The sequence below is a fragment of the Petaurus breviceps genome, unplaced genomic scaffold, assembly GCF_028583685.1.
Source record: "Petaurus breviceps papuanus isolate PSGF00001 unplaced genomic scaffold, PetGlider_PUasm1.0 188, whole genome shotgun sequence".
NCBI lineage: Eukaryota > Metazoa > Chordata > Mammalia > Diprotodontia > Petauridae > Petaurus > Petaurus breviceps.
Window position 1 is genome coordinate 21187072 of NW_027185804.1, and position 22863 is coordinate 21209934.

The window sequence follows — 22863 nt, forward strand, 5'->3', positions numbered from 1 at the left end:
CTGTCCTAACCTCTCAAATGACCTTCAATCTCTCATCTCTAATTACCTTTTAGATGTCTTCAATTGGATGTCCATTAGGCATCTTAAACTCAACACATCAAAACAGAACTCATTTTTCTTCCTGACCCCTCCCCACCTCCTCCCTCCCCTATTCCTGTAAATAACATCCTCCCAGTCCCTCAGACTCATAACCTAGGTGTTATTCTCAACTCCTCACTTTCTCCTTATTGTTGTTCAGTCATTCAGTCATACCCAACTCTACATGACTCCATGGACTTTTGTCCATAAGGTTTTCTTGGCAAAGATACTGGAGTAGTATGCCATTTCTTTCTCCATTGTCTCCCCATTTTACAGATAAGGAACTCAGGCAAACAGACATTAAGTGATTTGCCCAGAGTCACACAGCTAATAAATGTCTGAGGCTAGATTTGAACTCAGATATTCCTGACTCCAATGATCTTGGTGATCTATTCACTGCACCACCCAGCTGCCCCTCACTATCTGCTACTTTCCCCCATTTTCAATCTGTTACCAAATCCTATAGATTTCTCCTTTGCACCACCTCTCAAATTCACCTCCTTTTCTTCTCTAACATTGCCACTACAATGGTGCAAGCCCTAGTCACCTCATACATGGATTACTGCAACAGCCTACAGGTAGGTCAATCTGCCTCAAATGTGCCCATTCAAATCCATTCTCTCAAAGTGATTTTCCTAAAACACAAGTCCCACAAGTCACTCCCTCCTCAATAAACTCCAGTGGTTCCCTATTGCCTCCAGGAGCAAATACAAAATGCTCAGTTTAGCATTGAAAGTTCTTTATAACCTAGCCCCTCCTACCTTTCCAGTCTTCTTATACCTTATTCCCCTGTCTTCCTCTTGTAGTTTGATTTTTTTTTTCTTATTGAAGGGGTCATCCCTTGACTCACTTCTTAAAAAGGTCTATTCACTGAATGGGCATTGCCTCACTCAAAGTGAGAGCCTGAAAAGACCTTAGCTTAAAAGGGCCAAGTTCTCTCACTAGGCCATCTCCAGTCGATATCTGGCCATTGCACCCAGATGGCTCTGGAGAAGAAAGTAAGGGCTGGTGACCTTGCACAGCCCTCCCTCGCTCAACTCAAAGTCAATTGCAAGTCATGTCATCAACGACCTGATGTCATAGTCCTCTGGAATAAACACCACACACACACACACACACACACTCCTCCAGCATATGCTCTTTGATCTAGTGACCCTGGTGTCCTTGCTGTTCCACAAAAAAGATGGTTCTAGACCTGATATTTTCTATGGTTCTACCCCATACCTAGTATGCTCTCCCTCTTCAACTGACCAACTGGCTTCCCTGTCTTCCTTTAAAAAAACCCATCTTCTACATGAAGCCTCTTCCAATCTTTCTTAATTCTAGCACCTTCCCTTGCTTATTTCCTATTTAGAACTACTTTGTAAATATTTGTTTGTAGACTGTGCCACTTTGTGGATAAGGAGCTGCCATAAACAGGGGTTAAGTGACTACCCTAAGGGCAGAGATGGTCCTTGGCCTCCTTTTGTACCTCCAGTGTTAGCACAGTCCCTGGTACATTTAATAAATATTAACTGACTCAGGGATTGAATATTTATGTGCTGCTGAAAGAAGCTGCAGGAAATTATGAAAGCAGGCTTAAGTGACACATATGCCCCCACTAAAGTTGTATTTTATATCAAATAGGGCCTCACTGCAGCAAAGCAAACATTTTATTCCTCTTCAACTGATTCACTATCACAATCTCCACTGCCACTACTCTACTGATCACTGTCTTTGCTCAGGCCTCTCACAGCACCCTCTCCTCCCACTCTCTCAGCCAAGCACCTTGTTTCATATTTCACAGAAATAATTAAGACTATTCAATAAAAATTCTTCCTTTTCCTCTCACCTCACATCATTCAGACATCTTCCCTCTGTGGATCCAGAGTTACAAGATTTTGAGAATCATTCTATGTTGTTCACACATGTCTATCTGTACTGTCCCATTAGTGCTTGCAATGCAAGTAACCCACAATAGGCTATGCCATGGTAACCTATTCTGAGAGTCTGCCCTTCTCCCTCCAGCCTGTTATGCAGAAATCCCTAACCCTGAAACTGGGTAAAAGTTACTGCATCAGATCAGCCTCAGGCCTTAGCAACGGAGACCTTGCCCTGCCCCCCCTAACCTGTTCCTCACTGCTCAAAACCTATATAAACTTTCTATACTGTCCATTCTGGGAGTCTCTGCCTCTTTGGATGAAGCTCTCCTGCTAGCAAACTCAACAAACCCTAGCTGATCCAGATTCTGTTTTTTGACCAATCTGTTGTTCTCATTCGCAACATCAGCACCTCAAAATGTCCTTCACACTGGTTTTGGATGAAAAAGTAGCCCTTCTTCTTGCCAAAGGAAACCTGTCTATATGCACTCTTGGTCCCATAGCTTTCTGACTTTCCCATCAAAGTGTTTCAAATTGTTCCAATTGTCCCCTCCTCTCTCTTATCTTTAATCACTATATAGCAACTCCTATGGGTTCAACTATCCATGCAGATTATTCCCGGATTGATAAAGGTAGCTCTAGTCTCTTTCCTGAATCACCAATTGTTCCTCAGATATCTCAAACTGGTTGTCCTGTAAGAACCTCAAACTCAACATGTCGAGTCTGCCATACATGAGCAACAAAATGGCAGACTAGATACTTTTTCTTATTTTTCTGACCTCTCTTGAAAACAGAAACTAGCAAAAAAGCAACTTCAGTTGTCTCCCAGCTGAGTGTCTCTAGGACATCCAGAATCCAAAAAGTTAAGAAACAAACAAACAAACCCCCAAACCTACTCACTGACCCTGAGCTCACTCAGCACCACTCCCCCACCTCCCACATTACCAGCAACAAGGCTGCAGACCTAGAAGACCCAATGGTACAACAGTGGCTTACGTCAAAACCCATCCCCACACCTAGGTTCTCACTCCCTCTTTCCAGTGCTGGAAAAACTCTTGCTCAAGGACAAAGAAGTTTGCTTGGGGTTTGACAGCCAACTTGACCACAGCCCTTCAAAAGCAAGAGGTCACTGGACTCTACAACCAAGAAACACCAGTGCTGTAAAGATCTAATAGTGTGCGAGGGAAAATAGGCTCTGAACTGCCAACATCAGGCCAAAGAACTGAGGAATAGAGGGAGTGAGGCAGGTCACCAGAAGAGGAGAGGAGAGGCCATTGTGATTGTGGGAGGTTGTTTTATACTCCACTAAGCTTAAAGGAAAGAGAACAGCAGCCAACCGGGGTCAATTATGATCACCCAAAAGTTAGTTGAGGCAGAGACCTGAGCTGCTAAACTGTGAATTACCTGGTGTGGGACGAAGCTGAGACACTGAAATCCAGCCCCAAAGAAACTGTAATCAAACTCAGCACGTCCAAAATAGAATTTACAATCTTTCTCCACAAAACCCTTCCTCTTTAAAAATTTTCCTACTATTCTTCAGGAATCCTCCACATACTGCCACAACCCAACTTCAAGCCCTCATCATCTCAAGTTTTCTGCCTGGTCACTCTACCTCAAGTTTCTATGCATTCCAATACTCATACTTAGCTGCCAGGGTGATTTTTCTAAACAGGAAGACTGTCTTCTCAATGAACCCTAGTGACTCTATATTTCATCTCTGGGATCAAATATAAACTTTTCTGGAATTTAAAGTGCTTCAAAACCTGGGCCTTTCCTACCTTTGCAATCTTACACTTGACTGTCCTTGCTTCACTCTACACTCCAGCCTTACTTAAGAGTTCCTCACACACAAAACTCCATCTCCTATTCCAGTGCCTTTATCCTGACTATATCCTTTGCCTGGAATTCTTTCTCTCCTTAACTGCATCTCCTAATTTCCCTAGTCTCCTTAAGACACGGTTAATGTCCCCTCTTCTTCAGGAGGCCTTTCCAGTTGCTAGTATCACCTTCTCTTGGATTACCTTCCATCCTCTATCTGCCTTATATATACCTAGTTATTTACATGTTATCTTCCCCATCAGAATGTATTCTTCTTGAGGGCAGGGACTGCTTTTGCCTTTCATTGTGACTTAACAGAGCTTGGCCCTTAATGTTTATTGATGGACAATTACTGGGAAATTCTAATAATGTATTAAAGCTTACTCATGTCCAACTACTCATATACCTCTCAAATGTCCTTCGAACGACCTGCAATTTGACCTCGTTGGAGAATGGAATTAAATGGCTAAAAGCCATACATTACCATTAGAAGAATAATGTTATTGCACTGAGAAGTTTGGAGTCATTAAATCTTCTATGTATTTTTCTAACTACAATTCAGCCTGCTGACGTTTACATAATGTTTTAAGTTTTTTCCCACCAAAGAGTTCTACTTCAATGCCATATTATGAAGTGAAGGCAACCCTGGACCCTTTAAGGCTTTTCCAGCACAGTACAAATTCTGGCAGGTTCCCATGTTGGACAGGGTTCAAGTATAGTCTCAGCAACAGTCACCATCTGCTTTCTAAGGACTAGCCTAGCAAAGTAGGGACAGGCCCTTGATGGCTACTTGGTGATGAATCATTTGGCCATGGAAACCACTGAAACAAAGAAAAATGCCAAATGGTCCTCAGTCCTACATAAACCCCTTTTGCGGGAACGCTGACATAAAAGTGAATAGAGAAAGCTAAGAATCACAAAGATTTTAGACAATCTACAAGTATTAACTTAGTCATTGCTATTCTAAATATGAGATCTCTATTCAGTAACCAACAAGGAGATATATCTCTATTTTAGAAATGAAACTAATGCTCAAAAGTTATGTGATGTCCCCAGACTCACAGTTTATTATTGGAGATGAAATTCAAACCCAAATCTATTTCTCCTTCCACTCCAGCATATCCTCATCTACCTAGCTCCTAGACCAACAACGGTAGAGAGGTCACAATCAGTGAGAGAAACAGCTATACTGATGAAATCAGAGATGCCTGAATTACTGAACTGAGGGAAGCAGAATTTAAGGAGTCTAGAAAACATTTTGAAACAGTTTGCTTTACAAGGATGCAGTAACAAGTAAGGAATTAGGCTCTAGATTCTAAGTACCAGATGTGGATGGTCACCAGTCTTTTAGCCAGCTCAGAAATGATTGGCAAAATGTACATTAGAATGAGATTTGGGATTGTGGTGCTGTTTTCAATATTCCAGGACTCACTGAAGCAGATCAGCAGTCATATCATAATATGCCAGTAATTAACTTATTTTCAGATGAACTAATTTAGATTGCTTCAATAAAAAAACTGACAAATACATGACTTACTTTTTTAGTTTTTTAATATCAAATTGGAAGTAATATGCATAATGTGCTCTAAAACATTTTGAAACTTCTCATGTGTCAGGAAAAAAATCTTTAAAGTAAAAATTATAAGATGTCGTAGTCTTCTTAAAGGTGCATATTTTAAGGTAGCCATATTTGGTACACATTTTAAGACACCCAAGAAAATGGCTGAATGCCAGAGAATGCTCAGCAAGAAGTCATGACAAGGTAGATGGAAAGCAGCACAAGCTGTCCTGAATGGCCTGACTCCTTTAGGTACTCTGAGTGGGGGTTTTCCAAGGGGGCTGACCCCAGCCTGAACCTAAAGATCATTCAATATGCCAGCTTTCTGAACATGGATACACCAAGGGAGAGGGAAACCAGTCTAAACTTTAGGTAACAGGATAGCTGAAGCCAGAGAGATCTTAGTGCTGGTCTATGAGAACAGCTGGAGGGAGAGGGGAGTCAGAGAGTCCTGACACTACTATAATCTTCATCATCTGAGTAGAACCTGTCAACGACAGAATGGAATAGAATCAACTCCCAGTTGGAAGTTGTGTAAATTAAAGGGTGGAAGGCAACACAATCACACAGCAATACCAAGAAAAGAGACCCTACAAAAAATTACAGCAGAGGCTGGTACTGGGTCCCTGTCATCTCATCCAGGACTATCACAATAACAGCAGCATCAGAGGAGACAGGACCGAGCAGGATTTCATTACCCTATAAAAAAGTATGGAAGGAGGCAAAACTTGACCCTAGCTCAAGTCCTAATCCAATAACTAAGGCTGGAGATAGAAGGAAACAAGAAAAAAACAAACAAACATAAAGAGGAAATACTACAATTTAGTAGAAACCTAAGAGGTTAATTCAGAAGAGAATAATTCTACTATAAGTAAAAGTAGAACTTCCAAAAAAAACTGCTTGTCCTCTCCAAGAATAAATAAGTACAAGAAATGGTGAGAGAAAAAAAATTAAATTAGAGGTCCTGAGAGGGAAAAGATGGAAGAATAAACAGCTCCGAATAAAAGTTGGAAAACTTTATCCAAGAAAACCAAAATGGGACAAAAAACTTAACTCCATGAGAATGAATGAATGAATAACAGAATGTCCTAAGTGCTGACTGTACGCAAAGCCCTGAGCTAAATGATGGGTATTGAAAATGAAGTAAGATTATCTCTCCTCTCACTTTTGAACTGGGCAGACAACACTGATAGGAGGTTTCAGCTGCAGGGCAAACAGAAAAGCTCCGTAGCCAAGAAGATGGAAATGTTTCTTTAGTGTCATTTCCATTAATAAAACCCTATCAGCTGATCAGGTTGAATCCAGACTCAGATATTTACTAGCTATATGACCCAAGGCAGGTTACAGATGTCTGCCTCAGTCTCCTCAACTGCAAAATAGGAATCATAATAACACCTAATTTCCAAGTAGGTTGTAAAAATCAAATATTTGCAAAGTGCTTTGTAAATTTTAAAACACAATATAAATACTAGTTATAAGGATAATCAAAACTATCTGAACTAAAAAACAGGTTGAGGTGAAATAAATTAAGAATAGGACCCCTTAAACACTCAAAAAAGAAAAAAGGATAATATATTTCAAAAAAAAAAAAATTGCCCAGATCACTCAGAACCAGACAAAGTGAAAACTGAAAGAACCACTGGTAAATCTATAAAAGAAACCTCAAATCAAAAACTTCAGTTATATTCATTGTTGGGTGTGTGCTAGAGCCAGCTCAAGAGAGCATTTATTAAATTTTCAGTATGAGTATTTACATATTGATTGGCAAAGTCAAGGCTTTAGTGACTGTCTTACTGATTGGGTTCTGAAAAGCAATCGATCTTAAGATGAAGCCTAAGTGACTTAGCCCAAAAATCTGAGTCTAACCAACAAAAGATGCATGCACAATAATAAAGTCTTTCCTAACATTCTTAGAAAGATAATCAGAATTGATGAGATTATTGACTTCTCAGACACCCCAGAAAACAGAAAATAGGAGGATTAAAAAAAAAAAATAAAGCAACCAAGGACAACAATAACGAAGGAGAGATCACTGGAAAGAAAAAAGAGTGAAAGCAAAAATCCAAAAAAAGTGACAGTGGAGAAATATACTTTATATATCATGGACTAATCCTTACAACACTCAGCCTGCAAGTTAATAAAAGGATTTTGTGGGAATAAATTGCAAAATAGGAGGGCATAAAAAATGGGGAGGGAAGAAGGAAGACAGAGGAGAATAAGTGGCATATCCCTATTCAAGTCAAAGATTAACAAGGAAGGAAAAAATAACTCTTAGAGTCTATAGGGAAGGCAGACCACGGGAGACTGGATGAGGAGGCAAAGACAGAAATCCAAAAAGAGAGAAAGAAAAAGGGAAACCTAGCTTCAAAAGTGGGAGGGGTACCACTGATAATGCACCTGCTAGTAAAAGATATTCTATAAAAAGGGAGTTTGGGGACTTAAGTATTATATATTGAGATTCAGTGCTCAGAGAGAACACTCATCCTGCCTCAGGATGCTCCTCTGGGCAAGTGACATCCAGAAGAATCAGAGGGCATGGACACAGGGAGGCAATTTCAAGGCAAATAGGGGGGAAAAAAGGAAAAGGCCAATTATGAACTACACAATCAGGGACAAAGGAAGATTGCTATCATGGAGCAATATCTTGTCTGTTACCTGCAGGAACTGGTATTACTAAAAGTGAGGCAAAACAGAAAAAAAGAGGGCTACTGGGCAAGATCTACAAGGCAATAACAAAAGCTGCTTAAATGAGTGAACTCAAAAAAGATACCTTAAAAAATTTTCATTCTGTAATAATATAGACAAAAAGGGACTAAATAAGTATAAGGGCATGAATCAAAGAATAAAAGTCTAGAATAGACAGAAATGGAAGATAAATAATGAAGAAAATTTAGGAAAGAAATATTTTCTAGATAAAGGCAAAGGAAATTCAATATTAAAAAAAAAACCTAAAAAAAAACAGAATTTAAGGTAAAGAAAGGGGGATTCTACTTGATTAAATGAGAGTTAGAAAAAAAAAAAAGAATAGTTAAATAACTAGGTAAAAGCAAGCAAGAAAAAGAAATAAGTAGAATTCCAAAAAGGGGTGGATGGTGGGGTGAGAGGGTGAGATAAGGGTAGAGAACTGGTGGTAATAGGATCACCTTTTTTAAAAAAATTAAGCTAAAAAAGACAAAGCTTTGTATCTACAGCTAATGTGGGAGAAAAAATCATAACTGGGAAAAAACAATGTTAGAAACTAACAGTAAAGTATATACCTTACTTTCAAAACTTTAATTATAAGTTAACAATTTTTAATAATTATGAATAAACAATTCAATAAAATGAAAAAGTGTGACATATTGAATAAGAAAACAAAGCCCCACAATCTGTTGCTTATAAGAAACACATTTAATATGCAGAACAAAAATGAAATGAGGGGCAAGACAAACTTACTAGCATCAAGTGAATCCAAAAAAAAACCCAAGAGTTTGAAATCATGTCATTACACAAGGCAAAAACAAACATTTGAAACATAAAAAAGTTAGGAAGATAAGGAGACTATATTAGGATAAAGAAGTATAAAAAAAAAAACCCAAATCAATATTAAACTGATATACTTGAAATTCCTTAGTTTCTAAATTCATAAAAGAAATATTAACTGAACCACAAGAATAAACAGATTAACACAATAGTGACAGGAAGTTTCAATATCCTCCTCTCAGTTTGGGATAAGTCTAACAGAAAGATAAACATAAAGTAAAATACAGAACTAAACAAAGGTGCCTATTCCCACTGGCTCTCTCTTCCCTCACAATCTTCTACCCTAGATTTGTTTCTTTTTTTCCTGGTTTCAGAGTTTTGCTACTAGTTCCTTTTTCTTTCTCAATTTTATCTGGTTATTTGATTCTCTTATTTTTTTAAACTCATTTAAATTAAAGTTTTCAGATAGCTTCTAACGGCAAAAGAATATCTGTATTTCCTAGTATCACATGAAGCTTTTACAAAAGTGACCATGTATTAAGATACAGAGATATTACAAATAAAAGTGAAAAGGCAGAAATAGTAAATGCATCCTTTATAAATGAAAATGGAATAAAAATAATAATTGGTTCAGGGGACCACAAAAAAAGGACACAGACCCAAATGGATAATTACAATTAAATTCTAAATAAAGAGTAGATGAAAGAGCAAATCATAGAAGCAATTAATAATTATGTAAAATAAAGTAATAATGATGAAAACAACATACCAAGATTTCTGGGAAGCAGTCTTCAGGAAAATCATATCCCTATAAAACAAACATTAACAAAACATAAAAGATTAATAAATTGAAAATAAATTTAAAAAAAATTAGAAAACCAACAAATAAAACTAAAATAAGAACAAAAGAGGATAAAAAAATTAAATAGATTTTTAAAAGTCATGGAAACTGCAAATAAAGCTAAAACCTGGTTCTTTGAAAACTCTAATAAAAGTGTTAAACCTTTAGCCATTTTGATTTGAAAAGAAAAGGGAAGAAAATCAAATGAATAAAATAGCAAATGTGGAAGGTGAAATTACAATAAAGCTATAAGAATTTTTTAAAAAGCATTATGTACTATGTATATATGCTAACAAAATTTAGAACACAAAAGAAATAGAGGAATATCTTCAAAAAATATAAAAATCCAAAATGACAAAAGATCTAACGGAGATCTTACATAGCCCAGCTTCAGAAAAGGAAAAAGAATTAGATATACAGGAAATACAAAAGGAAAACTCTTAGTTCTGATACATTCATAAGAAAATTCTATCAAACTTTTAAAGAACAATTAGCAAACATCCTTTATAAATTATTCTCAGGAACTGGGAAAGCACCTTCCCAGAATCCTTTTTTCAGAATATATATATGTAATGTGTGTGTATATATAATTATGTGTATATACATACCAGTAAAGAATACAACATGGAAGGAAAAACATAGACTGATATTATTAATGAATATACATTTTAAAATTTTAAACAAAATCCTGTCACACTATAGCAATCTATTCAAGAATACATTCATTATGATCAAGTTGGATTCATAACCAGGTATGGAAGAATGGTCTGACATTAAGAAAGCAATCAAGGGGTGGCTAGGTGGCGCAGTGAATAGAGCACCAGTCCTGGAGGCAGGAGACCTGAGCTCAAGTCTGGCCTCAGACACTTAACACATAGTAGCCATGTGACCGTGGGCAAGTCACTTAACCCCAATTGCCTTGCCTCCCCCTCCAAAAAGAGTTTGGGAAAAAAAAGAAAGCAACCAACTAATCATATTAAAAAGAGAAATATCCAAATCCACATGATTATTTCAATAGACAAAGAAAAGGCTTTGGCAAAGTATAACACTCATTTACACAGAAAACAAAGAAACAAAAAGACAAACCTACAAAGTATAGGCATAGAGATACCTTTCTTAATATCACAAAAATTATCTATCTTAAAATCAAAAGGAAGAATCATATGCAATGGAGATATACTAGAACCATTTCCAATAACTACATAAGTAAAGCAAAGATGTTCATTCTCCCCCTATTATTTGATATCATCCTGGAAATGCTAACAACAGTAATAAAACAAGAACAAAATTAAATTATAAACAGAGTAAAAGGAGAAAAAAAACTAACCCTATCTGCTAATGACACAATAGTATATTTGGAAAATCCTGGGAAAATAGTGAAGCAGTAGCTTCAGCAAAGCTACAGGCTATAATATATACTCTCAAAATTCAACTGCATTTCTAAATAATGATAAAGAAGTCCAAGGAACAATAATAGAAATGGAGAACACATTCCAAATAACTACAAAATGCTAACACATATGGGGATAAAAAAGACAGAGCCCTTCACCAACAGATTAATAGGTTGGTAGTTATGAACAAACAGTTCTCAAGAAAACTGAAAACGATTAAAAACCATATGAAATGCTCGAAATCACTAATAGGAGAATTACAAATCAGAATAATCCTGAGGTTTTGCCTCACACCCATGAAATCAGGAAGGACAACAAAAGATGGAAAGTCAATGTTGGAGAGGTTGTGGAAAAATATGCATACTGGTGCATTGTTGGTAGAGCTGTGAATCAATGCAACCATTATGTAAAACAATCTGGATTTATGCAAATAAAGGGACAAAAGCCCAAAGATTCTACTACTAAATTTATATCCCAAGAAAGTTATTAGTAAGAAGAAAGTCTCCATAAACATAAGAATATTTGTTGTAAAACTTTTTGTGGTATCAAAGAAATGGAAACAAAGTAGGTACCCACATATTGGGGAATGGCTAAACAAACTGTAGTACACGAGAGCAATGTAATATTGCTATGTTGTAAGAAATGATGAATATAGCAGTATGGAAAAACTTCCATGAACTGATGCAGAAAGAAGCAAGTAGAACCAAAACACCATATAACGAATGACTAAATAATGTAAATGGAAAGAACCACAAAGCAATCAAAACTGAATACTACAGAATTGTATACAGAACAAGTATGGCCTTGAAGAAGAGATCTGGAAACACAACTCCTTCAATTCCTTTACAGAAGTGAGAAGTCCAGGAGTGAAGATCACGGCATGTATTTTCAAACTTGTTGATAGACTATTCGATTTTCTTTTTTTTTTCTTTTTCTTAAAAAATTGCCATATGGATGGCTTTCTGGAAGGAAGAAGTAAAGGGAGGGATGCTGAGATAAATTTAAGTGATATAAAAACGACTCTCCGTAAAATAGAGTGGCCCAGCAATCCTATCTGTGAATCCCTGTAAAATCTGACTCTCGGAGTTTCCTGGGCCAGATGATTTGAGCTTATTAAGAAAAGCTAGATGCTTTTTTGGTAATATCTTCTTGCTTGTCTTGGCTATCATTTCTTTTTCTGTATTTTTGGATAAAGGTCATTCTCCTTTGGCAAGAAAATAGAAACGAATGAAGAATTAAGTAGCAGTTCCTTCTCTGTTGTCAGTTATTTCCCTCCTCTGATCTTCTCTCCCATACTTTCCATGATGTTTCTCAATTACAGCTTCTGAATTTCCTCCAACAAGAATGCCTCCTTAATCTACAATGCTGCCCCATCCCACAAATGCCTTTACCTATCCAGTTTCTTTTGAATAAAGGTATACACACATGGAGATTGAGGAATTTCACCCCATGTGATACCTATAAGGTAAAATGTGGCTCCTGGAATTAGGAATTCTAGTTCATCTTTCCTAATCTTTGGGAATTTATTTATTTGGAACCATGTTCTTAGGAATGGTTATTTTCTTGGATTTTTTTCTGTGACTTTCTAAGTGTCTAAACTGCTCATCTTCCTTAATGTAACTACTCTTTCATACTTAATAGAGGAATTACACACAGGTCATCTTCTGTCTCTCCCCATCCTTTCTGGCTTAAAGTTCTTTTGAGTAGATTCCCAAGACAGATGGCAAATATACTATTTAAGAACTTCTTTAATTCAACAAACTGTAAAGGTATTTATTCTTTACCTTATAGTAATCATGACTGAATCCCTGGGGACACTCTATCATTACTACAATGGTTTAGGTACTTAAGTAGTTTGTGCCTTTTTTTTTTTTCAAAGCTGACTTTTAAAAAATCATCATCACAAGATGGGGAAAAATATGGCTAAGGAGTAATTTTTGTGGACTTAAAAAATGAGTCTTGAGAAGCCAATATTTCTCAAAAAGTCTGATATTCAAGATATTTGATGAATTAAGTTATACATATATATGTATAATACCAAGAGTTATTCCCCAATACTGAAATGATCAAAGGACATGAATAGTTTTCAAAAGAACTGCAAAGTATAAATGAGTATTTGAAAATATGTTCCAAATCACTAAGAAAAATGCATATTAAAACAACTAAATATTTACCTCAGACCCTGCCAATTGGTAAAGATGATATATGTTGAAGTGGCTATGTGAAGGGAGTACAGGAATATCTTGTTGGTAAAGTTATGAACTGTTCAAACCATTCTTGACGTCAATCTGTAATTATGCAAGGAAAGTGGTTGACCATCCAAACACTTTGGCCCAAAAAGTTAACTGCTAGGCAATGACTGCAAGTAAGCCAAAGACAGAAACTGAGCTGCATTATAGTGAGAAAACTGCTAGGTCTATACCCCAAAGAGATAAAAGGGAGTAGAAAAGAACCCCTATTTACAAAAAGAACAAAAGTACTCAGAGCAGTTCTATTTGTGATGGCAAGGAATTAGAAACTACCACAAATTAGGAAATGGATGAACAAAGTACGGTATATGAATATAATGCAATATTACTGTGGTATAAGAAATGATAAAACTGACAATTTCAAAGAAATCTGGGAAGAACTTATGAACTGATGCAGACTGAAGAGAGCAGAACCAGGAGGGCAATTTATACCATAACAATATGGTAAACAAAAATAACTTTGAAAGTCTAAGGAACTCTGATCAATGACATGACCAACCCCGATTCTAGAACACAGATGAAGCACACTGCCCAACTAGACAGAGATGATGAACTCAAGTTACCGAATGAGATATATTTTTACAGATATGGCCATTGGGTGAATTTTCCTTGACTATGAATATTTGTTATATGGGTTTGTTTGTTTGTTTTTTGCTGTTTTGTTGTTGTTTTAATTTGGGGAAAAGGGGTAGTAAAAAGGCAAGAGGAAATAAGGGGGTGGTCCTCCACTAAAAAAAAGGTCAGAAGGAATCACAAGATACACCGGCTTTGAAAGTTCTATGTTTCACAGAACATATTATAAAAGAAAAGCAAACTACATAAGTGATTCAGTGTCAGGTATAATATGGAAATGTTTATTACATTTGGTACTTGTCAAATTCAGAATTTTTTAAAAATTAAAAGAGAAAAAAGGCAAGAGCTCACTGGAAGAGAACTAAATTTAGCTTACTGCACTACAGCACCATCTATAACTTGGGAGGGTGAAACCTCTCAAAAATGACTGCTTGAGCACTCTATCCAGTGAAGAGCTGGCTTGGCTTGTTTGTATTGCCCAGAGAACTATAGTCCTGTGAGCTCTATTTTGCTATAACAAAAAAACTGGGAGTTGATTAAAATCCAATTGAGTGAAGAGTTGTTTGTTTGTAGCACTCTAGTTCAAGGAACTGCTTATCATTACAATAACTTAGCAGTTCTTCAGCACCTTAAGAGTAGGAATTAAAAGGGCCTTTCACTGCTTCATCAATTCTAGAGTAGCAGAAGGGAGGATTTGCTCAGCAGGATAGCAGTGGGGCTCAGAAGGGAATACTTTAGTAGAAAAGCAGATACCTGTTTGGTAGAAATGCAGCTTCCTGTAGTACAACTGTTCTGAAGAGAAGACATTAAGGCCTACAATTCAGAGCTGAGAACTGCCTTAGAACATGAGTCTTCCTCATTCATGTGACTCTCTGCTAGGTTTCTTTAAGTAAGTGCCTACTTTCTCCCAAGGATACTGTGTACATTGGTATAAAAAAAAAAGGTGACAGGTTTATGTATGGCCTGTGATATATAAATTATTCATCTATTTATCTTATATGGGTGTGACTTTGTGTATGTGTATGAGTGCGTTATAAATTTATTAACCAACGATGACGTGTTGATTATTTCCTCATTTGCTTTATTCTGAATTGTGATAGAATTATTGATTTTGCCTTGTTCAGAAAATGTTTCAAAGATTTGTTTGCTTTTTAAAGCCTAGAAAGTTAACATAGTGAGAAGATACTCTCCGCCTGCTTCCAATGGACCACATGGGTGCTCAGGAGAAAGGAGGAGGGCACATCTTTCTGGCCATGTATAAACTAATCAATGAGGGGCCTGATTGCTGAGCAGGAAGAACTGATGACTCAGGCCACTTAGAGTAAAAGAAGAAGCAGTTTCCATTGGTGCCTTCTTGGCTTCAGCATTCTGAGAAGCAAGATGTGGGATCAGGATATACAAATGGAGGGTTTGGCCTTGGCAGAAAGGTGACCTATTATTCTCTCAAGATTAGAGTACAGGAGGAGAGAGCAAGGGAAAATATTGAGGTAATTTGAAATACAGAATTGAGGAAAAGAGAAACCTCTCAAAGAAAGGCCTAAATTTTTTTCAATGAAGTATGAGTTGAGGCTTCTGCTGAGGGAGGGGTGGCCTCAGTATCTTAAGGAGAAAAATCTGGATCAGAAATCTGAGGGAAATGGTAATAAAGACTCAATCAGGAACAGGTAAAACTATTGGCATGCAATAAGTATGGGATGGTTGAGATTAAATAACAGATCTGAAATGGATCTGGTCAGCACATTAAATGAGTTTCTCCATAGGAATTCAACAGAATAGGTGGGTAAATAGCAAATGGTAAAATTAATCCAAGTTTGAAAAAAGATGATAGTACTACATAGGTACTTATGGAGAAGACACTGGCTATTTGTTATCCTTCACTCTTTACCTCAACTAGTCCATCTTCCCTTCTGGTAGTATATGCCTTTGCTATCTTTTAAACCATTTTTGGTACACAGTTCTTCATTGGTAATATGTTACAAGTCTCCCCATTCCAATCTATCTTCCACTAAGTTGCCAAGTCAATCTTATTAAAGCCCGTGTCTGATCGTATGATCCCTCATTCAGTAAATTCCAGTGGCTCTCTATTACATCCAGACCAAATATGAAGTGTTCTGTTATATATTTAAAGTCTTTCAAAATCTGGCCCTTCCTACCTTACGCTTTACTCCTCTGATATACTCTTTAACCCAGCTATACTGGGCTACTTGCTATTCCTTGTGATAGAATCCTAATAAAGCTACCCCTAGTCCCAATATCCTAACTTCCTTATGGGCCCCATTGAACAGCAGGCATGCCCTGATTTAACCACACAATGTGGCCTTAACCACATCACAGACCCCCAAACTCAAACATAGGCAGACCTGATACTGCTAGATAGCCTCTGCCCCCAGATCCAATTCACATATTTCCCACAGAAACAGGTATGTCCATGCACTACGACACAATCACAACATTCATCTCGACCACAGGACCACAATAGCTAGCCAAACAGTAAGCAGTACCACCAGGATATCCAGCAGGATGCTTGACTATCAAACCATAGTAGGCAGCCCGCTTTCCCCTTAAAATGGTACCTGGGCAGTAACAGTAAAGAACTGACTTAGAATAAACTTATGACATAAAGAGACTTATCATAATATCATTACCACAAATACATGTCCCTCCCCGGTGGGTTTTTCTGTATGCGTTGTGGGTAACCACATGTACAACTCAACCTAGGCTGGGACCCCTCCCCATTATCTAATCCCTTAAAAAAACCCTTCTGCCTTTTTAATATTAATATTCCTATATTCTATGTAGATTTTGATTGTGCAATCAGCATCATATACTCTATAAAACTGTCTTGCCTCACTGAAATTGCTAATTTCTCTAAGGAACTTAGCCATTCACTAGAACATGAAACCTCAAAACCACAATAAATCTCTCTAGCTGGCTTGGAGTCAGCTTGGGTCTTTGAAATTCTTTAAAGACATCCCACCATAACACAACCTGGCATCATTTGCATAGAGCAATCTTTCCCCAGGTCTGGAATGTTCAGCCTCACTTCCAAATACTGGCTTGACTTCTTTGAAAATTCAGCTCAAATCCCACCTTCTGCAGGAGGTCTTTCTGTCTCTAGACATCCCCCCTCTTATTGCTTGCCCTCTGAGATTACATTTGTTAAGGGTTCTCCTGAACTTATCTTTTTGAATTGACACAATTTCCCAGAAACACTGGACCTCTCAGAGCATGCAAAAGACCCTGAACATGTCAAGGATGAAGCCCCACCTTTTCCATTTGACATAACTCATAATTTGAGGTTTGTACCCCAAGCTGTACTCCCTACATGTCCTTAGGAGTCAAGACAGGTGCCAGTCTGCCCTAGACTGTAAAACTGCTTGTGTAGGGGTGGCTAGGTGGCGCAGTGAATAGAGCACCGGCCCTGGAGTCAGGAGGATCCGGCCTCAGACACTTAACACAAAAAAACTAACCCTGTGACCTTGGGCAAGTCATTTAACCCCAAATGCCTTCCAGAAAGCAAAAAAAAAAAAAACAAAAACAAAAACAAAAAAATGCTTGTGTGGCTGGAAACCTTGTAGATAAGCAATAAGATGTGGGATCGGGGTATACAAATGGAGGGTTTGGCCTTGGCAGGAGGGTGACCTATTCTCTCAAGATCAGAATATAGGAGAGAGCAAGGGAAAATATTGAGGTAATCTGAAATACAGAATTGAGGAAAAGAGAAACCTCTCAAAGAAAGGCCTAAATTTTTTCAATGAAGTATAAGTTGAGGCCTCTGCTGAGAGAGGGGTAGCTTCAGTGTCTTAAGGAGAAAAATCTGGATCCTGCCTTCATGGTCTAGCAGTTCCCAAGGGGAAAGAATGCTGCTTTTGCTACTGTCTTAGTCCTTCCCTTGGGAGGGGTTTAGTCCTTTTCCAACATCCCATAACGTTTTCCCATGTCCCTTAACACCTTAATGTTTATTCCTCCCCTCTCTTGATGATTTCCATTTTATCCTATGTATATCTTGCTTATAGATTGCGGGTTGTGTGCTGTCTCCCCCACCTGTGAATTTTTTAAAGGACTGTCTTTTGACTTTCTTTGTATCCTCAGCACATAGCACAGTGCATTAATATGCACTTAGTGTTTATTGAATGACTAGATGAACCTCTCTGAAGCACTGAAGAAAGGAACAAGAAAGTAAGAAGAATCACCTCCACTGCAAGAGGTTTCAGTCAGCAGTCACAGGAAAGCAAAGAAGTCAAAAACATTTAAACAAAACTTGGAAGAATTCTATTCATAGTAAAAATGGGTGTTCAAAAGGGCTCAGTAAAATGGGCTTATGGAAAGGCCAAGGAAAAATAAGATTTTTTTCACTTAAGGCCACAAATGTAAATAAACAATGTAAATAGATTGTAAATAATTGTTTGCCCATTAGATGGTGAGTTCCTTGACTGTAGGAACTATCTTTTACCTCTTTTTGTATCCTCAGGTCTTAAAACTTATCAATTATGTTTAAATCCACAATATATTAAAAGTTGCAGAAGAAACCCATTGGTGCATTGGGTACATCTTATATGAAGGAATTACAGAATGACATAGATAAGAATTAGACAGAAGAAAGCATAAATGAGTTGTAATCTGTAATAACTGAAAGTGTACCATATGAGATCACAAACTCCAAGTACCAAAGTATGTTTGAAATCAAAGAATACTAAGTCTCATTTCAAAATATTGGATGGAACTGTTAGAACTTAGCAAATGGGTTTTGTTCAGTAGAAGACTTGAACTTCAATACAAGCAAATACTTTTATCTTTGTTACCTTCCTAACAGCTCTCTGATGCCCTAGCAATTCATCCTTCACAAAGATGCCAAAATAATCTTCTTAAAACACAAAGTCCGATCATATCATTCACCTTCTCAAAAATCTTCAGAGGTTTACCATTGCTTCTAGAATAAAATACAAATTTCTTAGCCTGACATTCATTTTCTGTTGTCTTAAAAGTTCTAACATCTCAAAAATAGCATTAAAACTACAGGTATTTACAGAATTAAATGTTCATTTTTAGCTTTTCTAATCAAACTTTTTGTTTTAATTGCACAGTTCCTGTCAAGAAAATTAGCAGAATCTTGGAAGGTACTAATTCTTCTTGAGCTTTAAGAATCAAGCTTTGTCTTCCTTCAAAGTTGAACTCAGTTCCTACCTCCTCAGTAAAGATTTCCAGGATTCACTTATTAATGCTCTCCTTTCTCAAACTACCTCTTAATGACATGTCTATTTTAAAAGGTTTTTCCTACTAATCATGAAAGATCAATTTTATACAATCATATGATACCCAGGCTTAGTGGATAGAGAACTAACCTCAAAGGAAGACCTCAGTTTAAGGTCCTTCTCTGGCGCCTTACATATTGGATGTGTGACCATAGGTGAGTCATTTTACTTCTCACTTCTCTAGGCAAAGGAGGTGGCTCTGCCCTGGTAGAAGGTATTTTCTCAGGGGAAGAGTTCCTGGTAACAATGAAATCACAGATCTAGTCCCTATCCCTAGGATTTCAATAATACTTTAATACATACATATATATATATATTTTTTTTTTCTTATGCATTTAAACTGATCCCATCAGTTCCAGCAATCAAACAAAATTTAAATAGCTAAAACCCAGAGCAAAGGCTAGGGCAGGAAGACTCCCCTCTCTTGTTTTTTAAAGAAATATATATGTAAGAAAAGCTTGTTAAGAGTAATATCTATAATATTCCAGGGCAAACACAAGCTCTAAGATGATCAAAACAGCAGTGATCACCAGCTTATATACTGGAATGTTCTGAACTGATGCACTCTGAGGTTGATCTCCATCAATGTTATATCACCTTTGCACCACAAATTTCAGTTCAGTATACTTTGTTTTGTATTTAGCACAAGTTCATGTATATTGGTCTTTTATGCTATATTGTATCACATGTACAATGGTCTCCCCTAAGTCTGAAGGGTGAATAGTGTTTTGGTTTTTTGACATCTCAAATAATAAGCTTAGCTCTGTAAGCACTTATGAGGTACTTGCCGTTGTATGTACTTAGTTCTCAAAGAGGATCATGACTTCAAGAAGGTGATATCATGACATGTAAGTGAATTCAATCTGTGAGGGAGGGCTGTGCAGTCACCAGCCCCACTTTCACCTCTGGAATCATCTGGGTCCAGTGGCCAGATACAGATAGGGAAAACTGGAAATAGACGACTATGCAGTGGGTATCCTTGGTCTTTTCAAGTTAAAGTCCTTATCAGGTATCAGTATGACTAAGGCAAAGCCTATTCAGTGATTAAAGCTTAATAAGAAATTAAACAAAGAATGATCTCTTTAAAAAAAACCAAACAGGAAGAAAAACAGTGGTGAGTGTGGATAGACAGGGGATAAGAATGAAGTTCTTGTTTAAGGTATGCAGACCTTTCCATCCCTTGGAGGTGCTCCCCCCTCCATGGCTCTGTGGCTTTCCAGGAAGCCACTTGGGTTACTGCTGTTGGTCCTACTGGGAGCTGAATTCGCACAATCTATGTAAAACAAGAAAAGAGGTACTTGAAAAATGCTACTAAAGTAAAGATTAATACTGGTGAAATTTCAGAAATGGTAGTTTCCCATAGCTTCAGCACCCGTTGAACAGAAGTGTTGATGAAAGTGCTTCAAAAGAAAAAGAATATTCACCTGTGACACAGAAATAATTCCACACAAATTATGCATTTTAAATACAAAACTTTTAAAAACATCGCATCGACCAAAATACTGCATCCTAAAAATCAGGAAGGCATAATTTTTTATTTCTGCCTTGCCATAAAATGTTAAAAAAAAAAAAAAACCCGCTCATTTTGGAACGGCAAAGAAAAAAAAAGATAAAGGGAACTATGCAGCCAAAAATATGCACGAATTTTTCACACGTTATACATTCTCTATTCTAATGAGGCATGCTCGGAAGTTCATAGTTCACGGATAACCACGAAGGAAAATACACACACCTCTAATTCTTTATGTCAATTTTGGGGGAACGATACCAAAAGTATTTTGGTTCTTTGCAGCTGCGTAAACAGCAAAAGACAATTAAATGTGTGAACGAGGCTCCGTCGGAGTAACACTTGTCATTCACACACCTCGTCACCGGAGATCTCCAAGTTCAGAAGCACTAATTAAAACGAACTAAAAGCGTCTCCCGGTCGGACCGTCCGTCTGTCCCGCAGCCCCGCTCGGGCTCCTTCCCCTCCACGTCCCTCGGACCCACGCTCCGAAGTCAGCGAACTTCTTCAGCCCCGCGCCCTGCCACCACCCCCCCTTCCCTGAAGTTACACACGGGAAGCCGTCCGAGGTGCCGATCAGCACCCGTGGGGGAAGTTTCTACACTGGGATGATAAATCCTACGTCCTGCCCGGGTTCCCCCCTAAAAGGAAAAGTCACATTCACCCCTTTCTCCCCACCCCCACCCCCACCCCGCCCCAAGTTCAAGGTCTTTCATTCCAAGGTCCCGACCCAGCCACGCGGAATAAGTTCTCGCCATCGGAAGCCCGACTCAGGTTTCTAAGTGTCCTTGGGAGATAGAGAACGCCTCAGGACCCGACTTCTCCCCCACAGAAAAGCGCCGAGAAAAGGCCCCGAGGCGGCGGCGGTGGCTCCCCCTGCCCCCGCCGGGCTGGAGAAGGGAGACGGTGCAGACGGCGATGCGGGGCCAGGACAACCCCTCCCTCCACTCTTTCTTTACTTCGGGGTCTCCGCCTCGGCCCCTGACAGGCCTCGACGGCAGCTGCCCCCTCACGCTCGGCCTCCACGGTCCCCCAAACTCCCCTGACCCAACACTCGGTACTCTCTCCCTAGCTCTCTCTCACCTGGGCCCGGCAGGCGTCCACAAGTCCACGAGCCAATCCCACGTCTCAGCAACGCGCTACCTGATTGGCATTGGGAGGCAGGAACCCCACGCTCCATTGGCTGGATCTGCTTCGGGAGGCGGGGCGGGGCGGAGCAGGGCCGGCTCCCAGAGTTCCGCTAGGGTCAACACGGGGAGAAACAAGATGGCGGCCTTGACAACCGGCGTCGGTGGTGCCGGGCAAGGGGGAGCCGGAGACGCAAGGGCGGCTATGGCAGCGGCGGCGAGAGGCGATGAGACGGACAGCGGCGGCGGCTGCAGCTTCCGCAGGAAGAGTCCCGCTCCCGGGAGCGGCGGCGGCGGCGCTCGGCTGCGCTCCATTGCGGGGACGCGGCCGTCGGTGCGGAATGGACAGCTGCTGGTGTCCGCCGGCCTCCCGGCCCTGGACCAGCTCTTAGGTCGGTCGGTCGGTTCGGAGCGGAGATCCGCGCCCAGCGGATGGAGGGAGGGTGCGAGGGAAGGCGGCCCGAGGCCAGGGGCGTGGGGTGGGCAGGGAGTGAGAGTGTCTGCGGCCCCGAAGGTTCTTATCCCCACGCTGAGGTTCTCCCCCTCCTTCCCCAGATGTTCTGTGCCCCCACCCCCAGCTTCTTCCCTCCCCCAAGTTCTCCCCTCAGATGTTCTCGCCCCAACTCCCGTTTCAGCTTCTCCCCCAGATGTTCTGTCCCGCTCACCTAGAGATACTCTTTCTTCCCCCAGATGTTTCTCCAGCCCAGCCTCAGATTGCTTTACTGTCTCCCCCAGAGTGAGATACCCCCCAGATGTTCTTCATTCCCCCATCCCCATCAGTCTGAGCTGTTCCTCACTTGCCCGCAGCCTGCAGTGTCTCTTCCCTCCCGAGGTGTTCCTCCTCCCCAGCCTGAGATGTGCTTCACAAAACCCCCATCCTGAGTCAATCTTCACGCTCCCTCAGCTGACACCCCCCCCGCCAATATTCTTCACTCCTCGCCGCTCAGCCCGCAGCCTGAGCTGTTCTCTTGGGGCTTGGAGATTCCTGGGAGCCAGGTCCTGTCCGCGCAGGTGACACTGCCTGCTTCATGCATTGCCAGGTCAGGGCACTGAAGGTCTCTGAATCCGGACCCTGCTGGTGTCACCAGGGCCAAGTTGCTTCCCCTACTTGGACCCCAGTTTCCTTACCTGTAAAAAGAGGGGCATTG

At 39.4% G+C, this 22863-nt stretch overlaps 2 protein-coding genes across 6 annotated transcripts in view; one reads left to right on the forward strand and one right to left on the reverse strand.

Moving 5' to 3' along the window:
* IMMP1L (inner mitochondrial membrane peptidase subunit 1) overlaps positions 1-21748 on the reverse strand; it is a 102232-nt gene extending 80484 nt beyond the window's left edge. The window contains exons 1-2 of one of the 4 annotated variants that reach the window (XM_069091358.1): positions 21672-21748; positions 9545-9583 (exon numbers count right to left, since the gene is read on the reverse strand). The gene's annotated coding sequence lies outside the window, so the exon portion shown is untranslated. Of the gene's footprint in view, positions 1-9544; positions 9584-18631; positions 18739-20250; positions 20355-21671 lie in introns of those variants that run through there. The other 3 variants (XM_069091361.1, XM_069091360.1, XM_069091359.1) reach the window with 3 other exon arrangements.
* Positions 21749-21813: 65 nt separating this feature from the next.
* The window catches only part of ELP4 (elongator acetyltransferase complex subunit 4), a 249116-nt gene continuing 248066 nt past the window's right edge, over positions 21814-22863 (forward strand). For both annotated transcript variants that reach the window (XM_069091355.1, XM_069091357.1), the window contains exon 1: positions 21814-22107. In XM_069091355.1, the coding sequence (XP_068947456.1) occupies positions 21855-22107 (253 nt within the window). In that variant the 5' untranslated portion in view covers positions 21814-21854. The remainder of the gene's footprint in view (positions 22108-22863) is intronic.